We start from the raw sequence: 19,941 nt of genomic DNA on the forward strand, positions 1-19,941 counted from the left end.
TGTTGTTCATGTCTTCTTTAAAGAAGTGACCAGTCACAGCAGTGTACATATATTCAGAAAACCTGTAGTGTTGTAATCATGGTTAAATAAAAATGCATCATCCATTACTTCATCATGTTTGTAGCCCTTCAAATAAAATGCTGACATGGTCCATCTTTAACATTGACAAATAAGATATGATTAATGGTGGCATGAAATTTAATGTATTAAGAATTTAAAGAGTGGTTGGCAAAATATTAATGAGGTCACTACATTTACACAAATTACAGCAGATGCATTGTTATGGTTGCTGGATTCACAACATAAGGCACTTAAAAAGTAATGCCTGAGAACAATGCTCATTCAAGTAGGATATTTCTGAATTTTACTTTTAACTAACTCTTACTTGACGATGTTTTTTATTTGATGAGTCACAGATTTCCAGTCCCATTATTATAAAGTGTTACCCATTTAACCATAATAAAGACTGTTTGTATGGTAAATGTTAAGTTGAACTGAAGAATTAATGACTACATTACATTTGACACTCTAATCCATAGAAATCTCATGTAAATTCATGTTTGAGTCTTGCTGGTTGCTGGGTATTTGTGCAGGTCTCTTGGTGGTTTGCATCACTGTGCACACGCACACAGTAATACACAGCTGTGTCCTCAGGCTGTAGATTCTGTCCTGTTAATGTCACCGAGCTAGTAGATGTGTGTGTGTGGTAAAGGAACTTGTTCTTCAGATCATTATTTTGGTAAAAGTTTCCTCCACCCCACCGATGGCAAATCCAGTCCATTGGTTTTCCTTCACTCTGTCTGATCCAACCTGTTGCATAGCTGTTATCAGTCAGAGAATAACCAGAGACCTGACAGCTGATGATCAGAGACTGTCCAGGCTGCACAACCATTGAGTCTGTCTGGATGAGATCAATACTGTTCACACCTGTGGAAACACAAATCAACATTATCTCCATCATCCATCTGACTATTCAGTGTTTCTAATGTGTGTATGAGTGTGAATCCACTGAAAGCTCCTCACAGGATCCAGCAGCCAGCAGCAGTATCAGAGCTGCAGAGAACATGTTGATGTTGAAGGTGATCTGATGGGAGCTTCTCTTCTTCTGCTGCAACTGACAGCCTGATATCAAGTCTTTATAGTACACTGTGAGGAAGTTCACTTTGCATAGAGAAGGACACTGAAAGGCTATAAAAGAAGGATGGACTGTTATATGTAGTTAATACTATTGTAACCATATCATTTATTACAGGAAAGGAAATATAATACAGACACATATTAGAAATACATTTTTTGTGATCAATTTTTTTTATTCATTTTGAAAATTTAAACAGCAACATACAGTTACAAACAATACACTGACACAAAAACGCGTCCCAGGGCCGGATAGAAAGAAATTAAAAATAAAATAGAACATATAGAGGAAAGACGGGAGGGAGGCAGACAAAAACAACACACGCAGAAACAGACACACACTAACACACACACAAACAGACATATACACAGACAGATACAAGACAAGGAACCAAACACGGCTACAGTCCGGACTTCACAGCCTCAATAATGTCCACCCAAGTGTCTAGAGTTTTTCCCTTCCTTCCACATAAATTATGCTTATCAAATAATTGATTTGTTCAGTGCAGTAAGTAATGGTTATGTGAAAATATGTGTCGACATATGATATTGTAGCAGGTTGATTGGTTGCTGTGTCTTCAATTGCACTCATTCTCTGGACCAATCATGAAGTAACTGCATGATATATAGAACGGTGGTTTGCCCTCTTGACCCTCTTTACTCTTTGGTCAGAGCCAGAGTTCCGCTCTGTGTCCCCTCGCGTCCTTCGACAGATTTTTTTTTTTGTGTTTAATTTCTATTTCTATTTGTTTAAGTTTTGACGACTTTCATTTCCGTTGAACATTTATGGTTTAATTGTTAGGTTCTTTTTCTTTGGTTCTAGGCAGCTATCTTTTGCTGCCTAAAATTTGCCTTAAATTTAAGTTTTTCATTTATTTTTGCTGTTTTGATTAATTCCCCCCCCCCCCACCAATAATCAAGTGCTTTGTTTCCCACAGTTGAGTGCTGACGATGGTGGTGTTGATGTCCCTGGTGGTGGTGTCGCCTTCCTGTGTGCTGTTTCCCCCTTTTGGTTTGTGTTGTGTTTTCACCACTGTGTGTGTGCGCGTGTGTTTTCACGTGTGATTGGGGTAATCCTTCCCTGAGCTCCCACACCCCTTGTCCCAGTCCCTCCACTGGTAAGGCCTCAGCACTCATCTCCCAGAACTTGATATTTTAATAGTATTTTATACTTGAGGATTTTAATAATTGTAGTTATAAAAAATTGTTTTTAATGGAACCATGTCTCTGGCTTCATGCATAAGTCAAACCTGTGTGCTATTTTGGCGGAGCTAGTCAATCCTATTCTCGGGGTGAAATTCCCCAGGTGGCGTTGCCGGTGACTTCCTCGGGTCTGGTCGTTGAGTGGGCCAACACAGGCGCTACACACCAAAAAAGTCCCACTTGCCAGAATATGTTAAGATAACATGTTGCTTTACAGAATCTAGTGTGAGCATGTAAAGGCCCAACAAAGGATACTTGGGGAAACTGTCTTTTTGATCACTCAAATGTGTAATTACTGAATGACAAAGTGCTACCCAGTTTTGCAGTCTGCATTACAGTGATTATCATTTCAAACAATATCTTAAAATGAATGCTCTTCTTCTCAACAAACCTTATAACACAAAGGCAAAGACATTAATAGTCTCAATAAAACTCGGTGAGTTATTCATAACATTGGTTGGTAAAAAATGAAAACAGTCTAAAACCACAAAATCATGTGCCTCTTTTTTAATCTTAACTCATATTTCAGGTCTTCTGTTGGTCTGTGTAAAAATGTTCTTCATGGTTTTTGTATAGCTTCTCTAGTAACTTTAACCAGTGTGTATCTGGCACAGTAATACACAGCTGTGTCTCCAGGCTGAGTCACTGTCTTGCTGGAAGTCTCTAAGTCAATACTGAACTTGTTCTTTAGTGAATCTTTTTAGTGTGAAGCTCCAGTATATTTCATCCCAATCCACTCCAGTCCTTTCCCTGCAGGCTGTCAAATCCAAGCTGTGGAGTAGCTACATCCAGCTGCCAACAGCAGCAGCAGAGCTACAGAGAACATGGTTTATGTTGAAACTGACCTGCTGTGAACTCCACTGACAGCCTGATGTGATGGTTTCATAGCTGAGAAACAAGGAAGGTCACTGAGTTTGCATAAAATCAAATATAAAGCATCAATGTTGGTGTTACTGGAGTCAATAGAAGAGTTTGTTCAGTGTTATATCCGCCGAGTGAAAATATGCATTTCATTTTTGATTTCTTCATATCTAGATATGGATAACTTTATGGCATTAAACTGTCAATATTTTCCAGAGTTATTTGTGTTAATACACAATAATTCCTTATATATTTTTACTATCTTCCAACAATCTTGTTTATATCTATCTCCATACACGATACAAGTAAATTCACTCTAAGCAACAATGTTAAATGCTGCCATCTCCAACTTCAGCTGTTTTCTCTTAAAAACAATTTTAATGAAATTACAGTATGTGATAGAAAGACTGACATATTCTTATATACATGTTGATTTAATTACAGAGCAATATGAATTATTTCAGAGTATGAGTGTCACTCAAGATCACTGAGAACAGCAGATCTGAGTTTTTCCTTTTGGTAACAGAAGAGAGAGAATCTAGAAACTGACTGTTGAACTGACTGAGAGTAATATTTGCTACTACCACCAGCATCAGCAGCAACCCACTCCAGTCCTTTTCCAGGAGCCTGTCTGATCCAGACCATCCAGTGGCTACTGAATGACAATCCAGATGTTGTACAGGTCAATCTGTGGGATTCTCCAGGTCTTTTAACTGCTGGTTCAGATTCTGTCAGAGTCTGACCATCAACACCTGGCAAAGAAAGAAATTAATCAGTTGCTTTTAATTTTGGTCATGTTTTAAAGACAACTTCAAATTAAGATTAGTAAAAGTCTTCACCTGCCCAGCAGAGAGTTAAAAGCAGCAGTCCTGTCCTATAGTCCATCATGTTAAACTGTGTGTCCACTGTTCTCTGTCCTCCTCTCTGCAGTCAGATGAGTAGAGGTGGAAGATATCTGAGTTTTGCATCGACTCCTCCTCACAGGGAGGAAACATCTGGACTGGAAACAAATCTTTGATTAAACTAGAATCCATTTTTATTGACTAGGAAAGGTCCATATTAGTTTGTATATTTTAAACGCTATTTTCAAATATCATGTGTGGTATTATCAACAATACTACAACAGTAATTTAAGCATGATTATGTCATCTGATTGATTGATTGAAGCAGTGGTGCCCAGCACATATGGATGTGTCATTGTGATGGTTTATGGTCATTTCATGGCAGAAAGGATTGTAACAGATGTTCATTCAGAGGAGAACATCAATGTCTGGAGCATTAGGGGCTGAAAACAAATAAATAAAAACAATCACTGCTTTTCTTCCCTTTTGTTCCTGTATGTGGACAACACTGGGATAAGTGTTAAAGCCAGGCCTTGTCTGCCCTCTAGAGTTTTAATACAGGAATGGTAGCTACTTTTAAACGAAGAATGTTATCTGTTTTACTGTTTACTATGCTTCATGTGTTTTTTCTCTTGTCTTTTTTGAATGTTGTGTTAGTTTATTCTTGGTTGATGTAAAGCACTTTGGACACCTGTTGGTTGCTGTAAAGTGCTATATAAATAAGTGATGATTGATTGAAGAAGATTAATCACTTGTGACACCCAATAAGATTTGTTTGTTATTAAAGCTCTGTGCTTGTTCTCTGCTTACCACCCAATGCATGTTGGGATACAGTGAAGCACCAACATGATTGAAAAGCAGAAGATGCATTATTGTAACTGATGGTTAGAGGACTATGATTTAGTTTGTTTTTCAAACAGCTCAATGTTTTTTTTTACCTTTTAGATATTTGAAAAAAGGCAATGTTTTCCTTATGAATTTGTATTTATATCTTTTGACAAAAATCATTCCACCATCATTTCTATGTGATTTTCATGATAAGGTGTGAACATTTACTACCAAGTTGTAAAAGTTGACCTTCAATGATTAAGAATGTGAGACAGTTGTGCTCTATAAATCCAGTAAGAATGAGTTCTGTAGGATTTTGTCCAGCTGCTCAAACAACTCCAGTCTCTGTGGCTCTTGAGCACAACAATAAACAGCAACTTTAGTCCTCAGACTTTTCTGATCTAGCTTCTTTCCTAATGGGAAGAGTTTTTGCTGAGGTAGGGAATGAGTCCTTACCCCAAGTGAAGGAGTTTAAATACATTGGGGTCTTGTTTGCGAGTGAGGGGACAATGGAGCGGGTGATGGTCAGAGAATCCGATCTGCGGGGGCAGTGTTACTTTCAATTCATTGCACCGTTGTGACGAGAAGAGAATCGAGCCAGAAGGTAAAGCTCTCAATCTACCGTATCAGTTTTCTTTCCTACCTTCACCTATGGTCATGAAGGCTGGGTCATGACCGAAAGAACAAGATCCAGCTTCTTTCATAATGGGAAGAGTTTTTGCTAAGATCTCAATACAGACATACGGTATTAAAACAATCTAAGTATATTTTAAAAGGACAGAGAAAAAAATGGCAACATGGTTTTGATTTGTTAAATATTTGCATTCTTTCTTTTTATGGCAGTAAAATGTGATAATTTCAGGATGTTGTGTAAATTTGTTATAAATAAGAAAATCATTTCATAAAAAAACTGAAATCTGAAAATCATGTGGAAGCATTTTAATTGTAAATGTTACCAAAACGTTATTTGGATGATCATCTTGCATGTACTTCTGACGTGGACACAATTTCACCGCACTAATACATAACTTGTTGACAGTTTGGCAAAAAAAGTAATATGTCAACTGAATGTTCCCAGTGGTGACTGTAAATAGAGGAAGTAGTTTTTGTATGACTCTCCTACTATCGTCTCTCACTGTGTCTCGGGCACAGTAATACACTGCTGTGTCCTCGGTCTTCAGACTGTTCATCTGCAGATAGACTTTACTGCTGGAGTCATCTCTGGAGATGGTGAATCTCCCCTGGACTGACTGGGAGTAATAGAAATGAGAACTGCCTGTGTGTACAAAAGCGATCCATTCCAGTCCTTTTCCAGGAGCCTGTCTGACCCAGTTCATATGGTAGCTGCTGAATGTGAATCCAGATGTTGTACATGTCAATCTGTGGGATTCTCCAGGCCTTTTAATCGCTGGTTCAGATTCTGTCAGCGTCTGACCATCAACACCTGTAAAGAAGATAAAAAACATCAAGTGGAATAAGCTGATGACATAAATAAAAGCTATGTTAAATAAAAGACCAGTGAAAATCTTCACCTGCCCAGCAGAGAGTTAAAAGCAGCAGTCCTGTCCTATAGTCCGTCATGTTAAACTGTGTGTCCACTGTTCTCTGTCCTCCTCTCTGCTGTCAGATAAGTAGAGGTGGAAGATATCTGAGTTTTGCATTGACTCCTCCTTTTTGATTGAACAGAGTCCTTTGTTTAATCTTTCCTCAAAACATATTTTCATGTCACGGCTTTCTTCTTAACGTAATTTGTGTTATTCTTCAGAAGTCAGATTTTATTTACATTTTTAACGTAATGTCATTATAATGCATGTTTTACAGTTAGTCACTCTGTGACATTTGAACACATATTTTTACTTGGCAGATAATGTAAATTATGTAATAGTGTTACTGTATCTCTGTACCCAAAAGTGTCCAAACAAAGATAATCAGAAAACGGTATATCACTGAAAACACCAGTGAAACATTTATTCAGCTTTTCTCCTCCACACCCGCCCTCTCTGGGCTAGCAGTCAGTGAGCTTGTAGACAATTTCAACTGTAAAATTACAAATGTTATTGATGCCATTGCTCCCACTAAGGTCAAAGTTGTCTCTGGTAAGAAAAGATCTCCATGGAGAAATGTCCTACTGGTGAGAACAGAAAAAAGAGAGTGTAGGAAAGCTGAACGAAGGTGGCGAAAAACAAATCTCCTGGTCCATTATAACACCTATAAAGAGAGACTTCGCATTTATAATTTGGAACTGAGGAATGCAAGAAGGTCCTTCTTCTCTGATATTATCTCTAGAAACAATAATAATTCACGTGCTTTGTTTGCTACTGTTGATAGGTTAACAAACCCTCCAGTACCAGTAGCATCTGAACTTTTATCTACCAAGGCCTGCAATGACTTTGCCTCCTTCTTCAAAGACAAAAAATTCAGAAGATTAGACAAAACAGTCAGTGCCTCCATATCAAGTTCAGGATATGTGTTGTCATAGTGTTCAAGCAAAACTAGTTCAATATGACAGAATTTCACAAATCAACCATACAAACCTGGAGGACATTATTCAACATCTGAAACCTCGACCTATTGCCTTGATATTCTACCAACGGGACTTTTCAAAATGTTTCAATTGTTTGACTTCTGATCTTCTACAGATTGTGAACACATCTCTTCTTTCAGGTATCTTTCCACAGGCCCTGTAAACTGCAGTAATCAAGCCACTTTTAAAAAAGAACAACCTAGACAAGTCACTAATGAGCAACTATAGGCCAATATCAAACCTTCCGTTTTTAAGTAAAATCATTGAAAAAGTAGTCTTTCAACAACTCAACCATTTCTTGTCACTAAGCAACAGTTTTGATACCTTTCAGTCGGGTTTCCGACCACACCACAGCACTGAAACGGCTCTTGTCAAAGTCTTTAATGACATCCACCTTAACACAGATAGTGGCAAAATTTCAATCTTAGTATTACTTGATCTCAGTGCTGCATTTGACACGGTCGACCATGACATATTACTAGACCGATTGGAAAACTGGGTAGGACTTTCTGGCTTAGTACTAAACTGGTTTGAATCCTACCTAAAGAATAGGGATTACTTTGTGTCAATAGGTAATTATACATCTGAGCGTACAAATATGACGTGCGGAGTTCCGCAAGTCTCCATTCTGGGGCCTCTTCTGTTTAACATCTACATGCTTCCACTGGCTCAGATAATGGAGAAAAACAAAATAAGTTACCATAGTTATGCGGATGACACACAAATTTACATAACCTTATCGCCAGGGGACTATAGTCAAATACAAAAACTGACTAACTGCATCAAACAAATTAACGACTGGATGTGCCAGAACTTTCTGAAATTAAATGAAGGAAAAACTGAGGTAGTTGTTTTTGGAAAAAAAGAGGAACGATTAAAAGTCTGCGCTCAGCTTCAAACAACAATGTTAAAAACAACAGACAAAGCCAGAAATCTTGGTGTAGTCATGGACTCAGACCTGAACTTTAACAGCCACATTAAGACAATTACAAAGTCAGCCTACTATCACCTTAAGAACATATCAAGGGTTAAAGGACTTATGTGTCAACGGACTTGGAAAAACTGGTCCATGCTTTCATCTTCAGTAGACTTGACTACTGTAACGGGGTCTTTACAGGTCTCCCTAAAAAATCAATCAGACAGCTGCAGCTGATTCAGAACGCTGCTGCTCGAGTCCTCACTAAGACCAAGAGACTGGATCACATCATTCCAGTTCTGAAGTCTTTACCACTGGCTTCCTGTGTCTCAAAGAATTGATTTCAAAGTACTCTTGCTAGTTTATAAATCCCTTAACGGTTTAGGTCCAAAATACATTTCTGATCTGCTACTACACTATGACCCCCCAGACCTCTCAGGTCATCTGGGACAGGTCTACTTTCTGTCCCCAGAGTCAGAACTAAACAGGGTGAAGCAGCTTTCAGTTTCTATGCTCCTCATATCTGGAATAAACTCCCAGAAACCTGTAGATCCGCTGCTACTCTCAGTTCTTTTAAATCAAGCTGAAGACCTTTCTTTTTGATGCTGCCTTTCTTTAAATGACTGCTCATTTCTTTAAATTTCTTATGCTGCACTGTAACTTTTATTCTTGTGTTTTATGTGTCCTAATGTTTCTATTTTGTTTTTAACTGTCTATTCATGTGTCTTATTGATTTTTAATGCTTATGACTTTTTAACTGTTTGTACTTGTGTTTTATCTGTTTTAATGATTTTGTGTAAAGCACTTTGAATTGCCCTGTTGCTGAAATGTGCTATACAAATAAAGCTGCCTTGCCTTGCCTTGCCTTGTTACTGTTTACTTGTATGCTTGGTTTGAGATTGACAAACATTATCTTATGTCTCTTTTTTTTAAATTGAAATGTTGAGTCCTGATAATACAAGCAAGGTTTTGTTTCAGTTGTATGCAACAATGTAAACATGTAATTCAGTTTTTGTTGTGGGAGAAGAGCCAATGATCAGAGATTGAAACCCCAAAGTATTTAAAGAAAGAGTGCAGGCTGTGAGCTGGTGTTGAAACCATCAGTGGTCTGAGGGCTCCTCCTCTGGTGGCTTCATGTTACAAGTGTTCAGGCTCTGAGGGGTTTTTGTTCAGGTCTACTGATGGTTTGTGTAACTGTGGCTCTCTGGCACAGTAATACACAGCAGTGTCTTCAGGCTGCACATTCTGTCCATTTAGAGTCACTCTGTTACTGGAAGTTTCTAAGTCGATGCTGAACTTGTTCTTTAGTGAATCTTTGTAGTATGAAGCTCCAGTATATTTCATTCCAATCCACTCCAGTCCTTTCCCTGCAGGCTGTCTGATCCAAGCTGTGTGATAGCTACCAACAGAATAAGAGACCTGACATGTGATGGTCAGACGTTGACCTGGCTGCACAGTCACAGAGGCTGGCTGTGTCAACTGTTCACACTTCACACCTGTGGAGAAAACATGTTAAATATTGAACCAGTTTAATAACAGTGAGCATCAGTGTGCTGTTAGTGTCTCTGCCTCAGTGAGACTCACAGGATCCAGCAGCCAGCAGCAGTATCAGAACTACAGAGAACATGGTTGCCCTTGAAGGTGATCTGATGGGAGCTTCTCTTCTTCTGCTGCAACTGACAGCCTGAAAGTCTTTATAGCAGACTGTGGGGATGTTCACTTTGCATAGAGAAGGACACTGACAGGCTATAATAGAAGGACTGACGGTCCTGTTACAAGTCCTTGCTTGGAATTGTGTTACGAAATATATTTTTGACATGTAAAGAAAATGTAGTTATCATTAAGAACTTAAAACAAAATTAAATTCCATTTGTTTTTAATCACAAATTGTCTAACACAAGTCAAACGTGTCACAAATATATTTATATTTGCGGAATCAACAAAATAACACAATATTGTCTGCTTCAACCACATCTGGGGGATCTGCAATAAAACCTGTCTGAATGGAGCAGTTTTATTGAGACTCTTTCTCTAAATGTGTTGTAATGTTGATCTGAAGCTTATTATGTGAATGAGAAAAGAAGACAGCAAAGATTTGACTTGTTTTGACATGTTGAGTTTTTGTACAGTATTGCTCCTTCCTGTGTCACTGTGGCTCTCGAGCACAATAATAAACAGCAGAATCTTCAGTCTTCAGACTGTTCATCTGCAGATACACCTGCTGTCTGCTGTTTTCTCTGGAGATGGTAAACCGGCCTTGAACTGACTGAGAGTAGTAGATGTAGCTACTGCCACTGCTGATGTAAGCGATCCATTCCAGTCCTTTTCCAGCAGCCTGTCTGATCCAAGCACTATGAATATCACCACCAAACCCAGAATATGTGCAGGTCAGTCTGTGGGATTCTTCAGGTCTTTTAACCACTGATTCAGACTCAGTCAGTGTTTGACCCTCAGTACCTACAGACATTTAAACAGCTCATTAGTTATTGTAATGCAGCCATGTTGTCTTTGTACCAGGAAGTTTGTCAGAAAAAAACATCTATTGTTCTTACCTGCCCAGTTAAATGACAGGATGAGAAAAACAACCAAATAATCAGGTCTGATCATTGTTAAAACCAGTTGTCTCTGTCCAGTCTACAGTGTGTATGTCAGTGATTTAGTGTCTGTCCTTCACTCTGCAACACATATGTAGAGATGGAAGAGGTCAGAGATTTGCATTAACTCCTCCTCCTATAAGAGAAACAGTACATATCTGGGGGGAAGGACGTCATGATTTTACATTATGATTATGATAATTCAATTCAATTCAATTCAATTCAACTTTATTGTCATTGCACTGTCACAAGTACAAGCAACGAAATGTGATCCACATCTATCCAGAATTGCTATACAGGGTATAAATATTGTATATAATTTTATGTATAAGCAAATGTAATAGTAAGGAACTTTAAAATGTTGTGTAAAAATATATAAATATAAATATGGGAGCTCTATGACAGATTTATACAGATTATCAGAGTATAAGTATATGTATAAGCAAAAAAGTAAATAATTGTAAGGGACTATAAAATGTAGTGTATAAATATAACTATGGGAGGTCTATGCACAGATTATACAGAATATACAGGAGAGTTAGTAAAAGGATTGTTAGTAAAGGATTATATATGTATTAGCGGATTTATAATACAGGATAAATAATGGCAGATTCGATTTACAGAATATATAACGATTATATACATATGTGTATGTGTGGGACAGTCCATGGTATGTGTGTGCGTGTGAGGGCAGTCCATGTATTATTATTGTATGGGTGGACGGGGGGGTTGCCATTCTTATAGTTGTATCAGGAGGCGTTCAGAACGTGACAGCTGTAGGAAAGAAGCTGTTCCGGTGCCTGGTGGTTCTGGTCCGTAAGCTTCTGTAACGCCTCCCAGAAGGCAAGAGGAGAAGAGTGTATGTGCAGGGTGAGTGGAATCCTTTGTGATTTTCCCGGCCCTTTTCAGACACCGCTTCCTGTAGATGTCCTTGATGGTAGGGAGTGGTGCCCCTGCGATGTGCTGGGCAGTTTTCACCACCCTCTGCAGTGCCTTCCGATCGGCGACAGAACAGTTCCCATACCAAACAGTAAAACAGTTAGTGAGGATGCTCTCAATGGTACAGCGGTAAAAGTTTTTGAGGATCCCTGAGGACAGATGGTTCTTCTTCAGGGTCCTCATGAAGAACAGGCGCTGGTGCGCCTTTTTGATAAGTTTGGAGCAGTTGGTCGTCCAGTTCAGGTCCTCAGAGATGTGGACACCCAGGAACTTAAAGCTGTCCACACGCTCCACCGCTGTCCCCTTGATGTGGATGGGTGGGTGTAGGTCAGCGTTTCTCCTGAAGTCCACAATCAGTTTGTATTGAAATGATGATTATTTTCAAGTTATTCAACTGTCACATTTTGTTCATCACCACATTTAATGTGTTCATATATTCTGCTCAGCAGTATTTGATGGGCAATCAATTTAGTGAATATATTTAATGCAACACATGCAGCTTGATATCCAAAATAGAAACTTTATTAACCACTATTGTAAAAGTCCGTTTAAGTTACTATAATGTAAACAGGAAGTCACAAACCACGACAGCAGCTGTTGCTCTTTATAATGTGCATGTACTGTATGTTTGCATGTGTGTTGGGTTTAGAGACACTGTGACATTCTCCTTAGTGTCAGCTGACATCTTATCCTCTACTGTCACCTTTGGTTATTCTTGAAAATAATTTGCATGAGTTTTTTGTCAAGCTTCTCTGCTTCCTTTAGCTGCTGTGTGTTTTGTACAGTAATGCACAGCAGAGTCCTCTGTCTTTAAGTTGGACAGTCTCAGATACACCATGCTTTTGCTGTCATCTCTACTGATTTCTACACGGCCCTGCACACTGCTCGCATAAGTGTTACTACTACTACTAACGTTTTTCCAGAAGCACCTTGATTCCGACCGAAAGTCCTTCTCCATGTCTTCTCTTGTCACTCTCATGTTTTGTTAAAAACCATATTCATTTCTAAATCACATTAGATTTTTGTAATAATCTGCTTAAGTATGCAGTGCACAGATAATATTAGACAGAGATAACTAAGAATGTTAAGTTCCTGCATGGGAAGGGCGGGGTCATTTGAAATGCTCTGCGTTAAAGCAATGCAAAATCTCATGGAGAAAAAAAAATGTTCTGAACGGTTTCGGTCCTGGTTAAAGTGTGTGTCAATAATGATCTGTAAATGTTTTGGGTGTGAATTTATGTTATCTGGGTTTTAGTTTTGTAAGGTTGGTTTAGTGTGTTTTTGTTGCACCATGATGGAGACCTTGTTCGCCTTACTGTTATACAGCATTGGAAAACATGTTTTAAATACATTTTTCTTAAGATTAACAAAACGTATATAAATCTACTGTTTATTTGGGTAATTATATGTAGTCTAATATTTCATATTTGTTATGTTTTTTGTTGGTTTAAAGCTATAGTGTGTAGTTTCTGTCTTCGCCTTGAGGAATTTTAAGTAATGACAACAAAACTGATGATGCAAGCCATTCTGTGATCACACACACACACGTTAGATGTTTAGTAATGACTACTAATGTAAACTTCATTTGTCTACTGCATCAACTTACTGCTCTGTGTTAATATAACTTGACCTGTTAAGTTTTACCTTGTCTAAAAACTGAGACGGTTTAAGACAACAGGTTTTTTAGTAACTTCTTCTGGTAAACTCAATTAATTTGCAGTAGCAGTGTACACTCCTCTGAAGTCCTTAACAGACTTTGAGAACTCAGCTGCTCCTGATTGAAATAGTTTTCTCTTTACTCACATTTCCTTTATGACCAGGGCCCTCACTCATTCCCACAGTTGACTTATTCTGTTCTATTTCGTATAGGCTTCGCCCTCTAAGGGCTACGCTATTGGGTTTATCCCTTCGCGCATGCGCAGTCGTGAAGATTTTCTTTCCCGCCCTAGCGTCCAGCTCGGGCCTCAACTACGTCCGCATTTACTGCATATATACAGAGCGGACCCGTTGTTCGACTCCCACTTTTTCTTCAACTTCGCAGTATGAAGTCAAGCTCAAGACCTTCCGCCGGTGCCCGTGTCTGCCCCTCCTGCCGACCGGCTACATCCTTCCGCCGGACCTCCACCCCGTTGCGAGGCCTGCCTGGGTGCCGTTCACGCCGGCCAGGCTCTCACCCGCCACGCCTCCTGCCAGTTTTGCGCCCGCCTGTCGTCTAAAGAGCTAACTCGACGGGCGGAAGCTTTTCTGGTTTACCAGGCTGGCGGGGACGGAGACGGCAGCTGGGCAGACAGACAGGAATCCGGCGGCACCTTGGAGCCGCTGGCGGACGGCGTTTTCGACGGGCATGAGTCCGCTGACTCCGCTCTCTCTGACAGCGCCTCCATCACCGGTTCCCTCCTCCCCTCTGGGAGGGTCCCCCTCCTCCCCTTTGGGGGGATTGGGCCTCGAGACGGCGATTGATGCTTTCCCGCTGGAGCTCTCTCCGTCTCCCGAACGGCCTGGGCACCGCCCGAGCGGCCTTCCCCTTTGCCCCACCCGGCTCCAGCCTCCACCGCTAAGGCTCTCTTCGCCGACCTGCCGGAGATCATAAGGAGGGCGGCGGAGCTTAGAGGCATAGCGCTCCCGGCGGAGCTGCCAGCCCCCGCTCGCGGCCTTTTGAGCGGTGATGTTTATGCCCAGGAGCCGCCCTCTTCACGGGCCCCACTCTGGCCGCGCTTCGCGGAGCTTCGGCCATTTGTGAGGAGGCTTTCTCCCAGCCGGGGAAACTGAAGGCTCCCGTCTCTCGCTATGCCCCGTTTACTCGGGTTCAGGGCGATACGGACGCAGGTTTTCCTTCAGTCCCTCCCCTGGAGGGAGCCTGGCGTCCATTTTGCTTCCGAAAGCTACTTTCTTCGGCCACCGGAAGCCCACGCCTCCCTCTCCCCAGGATCAAGTGTGCGCTCAAGTCACTGACCGGCCCACCAATGTGCCGCCCAGGGGCTGGCGGCACAAAACAACATCGCCTTACTGGCCTCCGCCGTCTCCGCGATGGCCACTACTCCCGCGCCCTCCCCTCGGAGCTTGCCACGGAGATTGGTAAGGCTATGACCGCCATCCTACCCTGACCACGGCGTCCACGTGGCGCTGTCCAGGGTGATGGCTTGGCAGACTGTGGCCCAGCGAAACATCTGGCTCCACATGTCTCAGCTGCCAGCGGACATTAGACGCGAGCTTCTGTACGGTCCCATAGCCCCCGATGGACTATTTGGGCCGCGCCTACAGACTGCCACGTCTCATCTCCATCAAGCGGCGGAGGACGCCGAGCGGCTTCGGAGGCTCGGCTCGTGGAAGGCTCCTCCTCAACAGCAACACCGTCGCCATGACAACCGTCACAAGCGAAGCGCCCCGCAGCATCGGCTGCGGCTGCGTCTTCCCAAGCTTCGGCGTCGGGCCCCCACCCCGCCCCCTCCGCAGCGACAGACGATGCCACACGGCCGTCAACCTGCACGCAGCCGAACAGTCCCTGTTTGCTCTAAACAGGGCACTGTTATGACAGTTGTTTCCCACACAAGCACACACCAGGGCCGTCGCCGCGAGCGGGGCGCCACTGCGTCCCCGCTGCGCAGGCAGCGGAAATGAGCGTCCTCCCACGGGGACGACGACGCTTGTCCACCCACCTCCCCACGCGATGCCGGCGGGGCGGGGGTCGGGTTAACCCAGTGACCGCTCCGCCCCACACGGCGGCGACCGGCCACTGCCCTTTCGAAAAAGCCCTACCATGGGCTGGGCGACGCGATCACTCGTCTCGCCCAGCGGCGGATGGGCTCTGCGCTCCCTGCTTGCCATGTCGGTTGAACAACACTCAGACATGTGCTCGCCCACTGTCAGAGTGCAGCGCGGCATGGATTGGCTTGACACACATGGACTCGTGGATGTCAAAGCTGATAACACGTGGTTACACACTCCAGTTCGCCTCCCCCCCGCCCCCCTTTCACGGTGTGTTGGAGATGACGGTTTCATCCCTGGCAGAGTCAGACGCAATGACGTCAGAGTTAGAAGGGTTGCTGGCGAGCGGAGCTATTTCCCGCGTCCCTCCAGGGGAGGAAAACGAGGGTTTTTTACTCTCGCTATTTTCTCACCCCGAAGAAGTCAGGAGGACTGCGTCCCCATCCTCGACCTTGTCAAAATTCAACCGGTATGTCATGGAGCGCCCCTTCCACATGCTCACCATCAGGCACGTGTTGGAATGTGTGCGCCCCAACGAATGGTTTACATCCTGGATCTGAAAGACGCTTACTTTCACATCCAAATCATCCCAGGCACAGGAAATTCCTGCGCTTCTCCTTCCAAGGGGCCCGTTTCCAGTTCAACGGCTGCCGTTCGGGATACTCACTAGCCCCCCGCACCTTTTCAAGTGCATGGAAACGGCGCTCCAGCCTCTTCGGGAGAGGGGCATCAGAGTCCTCTTTTACTTGGACGATCTGCTCATTCTAGCCCCCTCTCGGAGCGGGCGGCGCTGCACACTATGGAGGTTCTGCAGCACCTACAAACGCTGGTTTTGCCATAAATTGGAAGAAGAGCGCCCTCGTCCCCGCACAATCGATAGTTTATCTGGGCGTAGACATGAGCTCGATCAGCATGAGAGCCAGGCTGTCAGCACCGAGGCAGGAAGCCCTGACTTCTCTGTTGTCCCGCTTCAGGCCGCGCGCGACAGTGTCGCGCTGTCAGTTATGCGGCTCTTGGGCATGATGTCCGCAGCACACACGGTGGTCCCCCCTGGGTCTCCTCCACATGAGGAAAGTCCAGAGGTGGTTTCAACCGCCCGGGCTCGATCCCATTCGCCACAAATGGCGAATGCTGTCCTCCCTCATTCCCTCCAATCAGACCTGGCATACTGGGGGAGTCCCCAAACCCTGTCTTCCGGGGGTGCCCCTGGTGCAGAGTGACGTCCATATGTGACGGTGTACACAGACGCGTCCCTCACTGGCTGGGGGTAATGTGCGAGTCACAGGTGGTGGGAGGGGCCTGGCCTCCTCCCCCCCTCCCCTCACATAAACTGCCTGGAGCTGTCCCACGGTGTTTTGAAGGTGTTGAAACACTTTACACCAGTGGTGACGGGGAGGCATGTTGTAGTAAGACGACAACATCACTGCGGCGGCATTCATAAACCGCCAGGGCGGCATACGCTCAGCCCGGCTGTTAGAAATAGCCAGACGCCTCCTTCTAGTGGGCGCACAGCCACCTGCTGTCTCTCAAAGCAGTATATATCCCCGGATTTTGACCGTGCAGGGGAGAAGCCGCTTGATGTCGAGGGGGGGGCCCTCCACAACGAGTGGAGATTGAATCCCACTATCGTTCAACACGTTATGGAGCATGTTCTGGGAACGGAACCGGTGGATCTGTTCGCTTTCACGAGAGAACACACAGTGCACACTGTGGTTCTCCTTGACCGCGGCGGGACAACCCTCCCCTCGGTAGACGCCTTCTCCCACAAACCCTGGCCCAAAACCCTCCTATATGCTTTTCCCCCGTCCCCCTGATCCCTCGCCTCCTGGAGCGCGTCCAGGAGAGGATCTGTTAATTGTTCTGGGGCACCGGAGCGCACGAGCGCGTCCTGGTTCCCAACCCTCGTTCATCTGCTGGTGGTCCCCCCTGGCATATTCCGTGCGGAGAGACGCACTATCAGCAGCTGAACGGTGCGATCTGTCATCCCCCAGTGATAAATCAGAGGCTTTGGGGCTGGTTGCTGAGCGGGAACGCTTACAGAGATTAGGCTTGCCCCCCCCGTGGTACGCACTATCCAGGTCTCCAGAGCCCCCTCTACCATAGCAGGCTACGCAGGGCGCTGGTCTGCCTTCCAGCGCTGGTGCACAGATGGGACGCAGACCCCACATCGTGTCCCCTACCTCTCGTGCTGACGTACCTACAAACTCTGGTGGATAATGATTTGGCTCCATCTACAGTCAAAGCATACCGCAGCAGCCATCTCATCCTGTCACGAAGGTTTCGGGAAGAGGACAGTTTTTTTTCGCATCCCCTGGTGAAGCGTTTCCTGAAGGGGGTTAGGCGTCAAAACCGGCCTGTTCGCCCCCCTCCCCCCCAATGGGACCTAGCTCTGGTGCTCCGGGCTCTGGGGAAGCCCCCCCTTTGAGCCCTTGACACAGGCTCGTCGCTCAGAAATGCTGTCGCTTAAGACAGCACTTCTCCTTGCCCTAACGTCGGCCAAAAGAGTGAGTGATTTGTGCACTTGTTACGCCCCTGAAAAGGGGAGAAATAATCACGAGAGTGATACGGTTTTGTTTCCTCACGAGAACTTTAGTGTAAATAATTTTACAAAAGTAACATATGTTACACACACAAACATACAGGAAAAAGGTAGTTTTGTAGGATACGGCTCATTCAAGTCACAACAGCCTACTCTGTAATTTCACTAAAACATACTAATTTTCAATATAACTGTCAAGCACATCGTAGTTTTAGCTCAGTAAACTTTAACTACCTGTATAACAACGTTAGCAAAGTGCTTGTAACACTTCAATAACACCGCAAAATATTCAGCGTACATATTCATTCACAATTAACATAAAATGGCAGCTACTCTCAGAACGACGCTACTCCTTTGCTGCAACAGAGCGGAGGCTCGCTCACACACACATTATACACTTTGCAAACTTACCTCTACTTACTCAAAACGTTACTAAAACCACACCTTAAAACACCCTTGACATGTTAGCAAGTTATTACATCAAAAGTACCTCTGTTTATATCACTAAAGTACCTGAAAAGGGAAGAAATAATCACGAGAGTGATACGGTTATGTTTCCTCACGGAGAACTTTAGTGAATGAGAAAAGACCCGCGACTTCCCCAGGGACTTGGGCGAGACCAGAGCAATCGATCTCAGGCTCACCGATTAAGATATTTAGTAGATCACAGATCAGTACTTTTACCCTGTAAACTAGGCACCAGAAACCAAAGCAGCAATACAATACAATTTACACATTACTTATACCTTTAACCCGTCACACTCTCACAACTCGCCCCGACAAAATAAATGTTGTCCCCAACATTATCAACATTGTCTCTTTAACCAGTCTCTACTACCACTGAACCTGGAACATCCTCTTCTGTAAGCTAGTACTTAAAGCAAGGTCAAAGGTCACAGTTCAAAAAGAACCAACAGGTATTTTCACAGTCCCTACCTGTTGAACGGCTGTATAAACTGCCCATAAGCATTCTTTCCACACCCTTAGATCAACAGCCCATCCTTTTTATGATATATATGCATAGTCCTGCAATTGTCTCTTATGACAGTCAATGAAATCAGTCAGTAGTCCACGTTAAACATGTCTATAGCCTCCCATTTACTGAAGTCCATTCACGTAAGGTGGTTGAAGGTAATATTGCTGCAGTGATGGCAGCCATGGAATCAGTCCGGGTACAGGGTAGACAGGGAACAATTGTTGTTGTGGCGGATACTGTAGCAGGAGGTATACCAAGTTGATCATAGGTGAATACGTCGTGGAGGATGTCTCTCTCTTTGTGGCAACTGGTAGGCTGGTTCCCTCGGGTTTTGCTGCAGCAGTTAAGGAAGGAAAGGCACTTGGTGGACGATCATCAGGCAAATTCATCTCTCCTCCAGCAGGGTTCTATAACTGTTTTTTGTGTCCTCAAACTGTTTTTTCACATGAGGCTGTGCTGGGAGCGTATCAGGAACTTGCGCCACAACTGTCTGTTTCACTGATTCGGACCTGTGTTCCGACTCTTTTGCTGGCTCAGCATACCTCTCCTCAGGTACTGAAGGAATTTTGGAGACCTGTAGCGGCTCATGATGCAGGTCATATTCACCTCGCTGTCTTCGTCAGAATCTAGAGGCTGTGATGCAGGCTGGTGTCTCCTTTTTTCCTTATTTTTGTCACCTTCAGTTCTTTCTGGTTGTGTCTCAGAGGTAAGTGGTCACAGGACATGAGCAAGTTTCTCTATGCAAGACCCTGGAGCGTCCTCTAAACCCTTTTCTGGTCTCAATTCATAAATCGGCAGGAGGTCCTGAACCTTTGTCTCACTACTGTGTGAATTGTATCTTCCCAATAATTACGGAGTTTGCCTGGTCCTCCTCTTGGTG

At 43.7% G+C, this 19,941-nt stretch overlaps 1 long non-coding RNA gene and 1 gene segment (V, D, J or C); both read right to left on the minus strand.

Moving 5' to 3' along the window:
- Positions 1–3,776: 3,776 nt before the first annotated feature.
- On the minus strand, positions 3,777–4,127 carry LOC116685650 (uncharacterized). The gene is made up of 2 exons (XR_004331003.1): positions 4,038–4,127; positions 3,777–3,950 (listed from the first exon to the last, which is right to left on the minus strand). It is a non-coding gene; the product is annotated as an uncharacterized LOC116685650 (long non-coding RNA).
- Positions 4,128–6,931: 2,804 nt separating this feature from the next.
- On the minus strand, positions 6,932–10,014 carry LOC116685649 (immunoglobulin heavy variable 4-30-4-like). The segment is given in 3 exon segments: positions 6,932–6,959; positions 9,504–9,804; positions 9,893–10,014. Coding segments are annotated over 3 exon segments (354 nt in total).
- Between the last annotated feature and the right edge of the window lie 9,927 nt (positions 10,015–19,941).

Source organism: Etheostoma spectabile, unplaced genomic scaffold, assembly GCF_008692095.1.
Source record: "Etheostoma spectabile isolate EspeVRDwgs_2016 unplaced genomic scaffold, UIUC_Espe_1.0 scaffold00570111, whole genome shotgun sequence".
Lineage (NCBI taxonomy): Eukaryota > Metazoa > Chordata > Actinopteri > Perciformes > Percidae > Etheostoma > Etheostoma spectabile.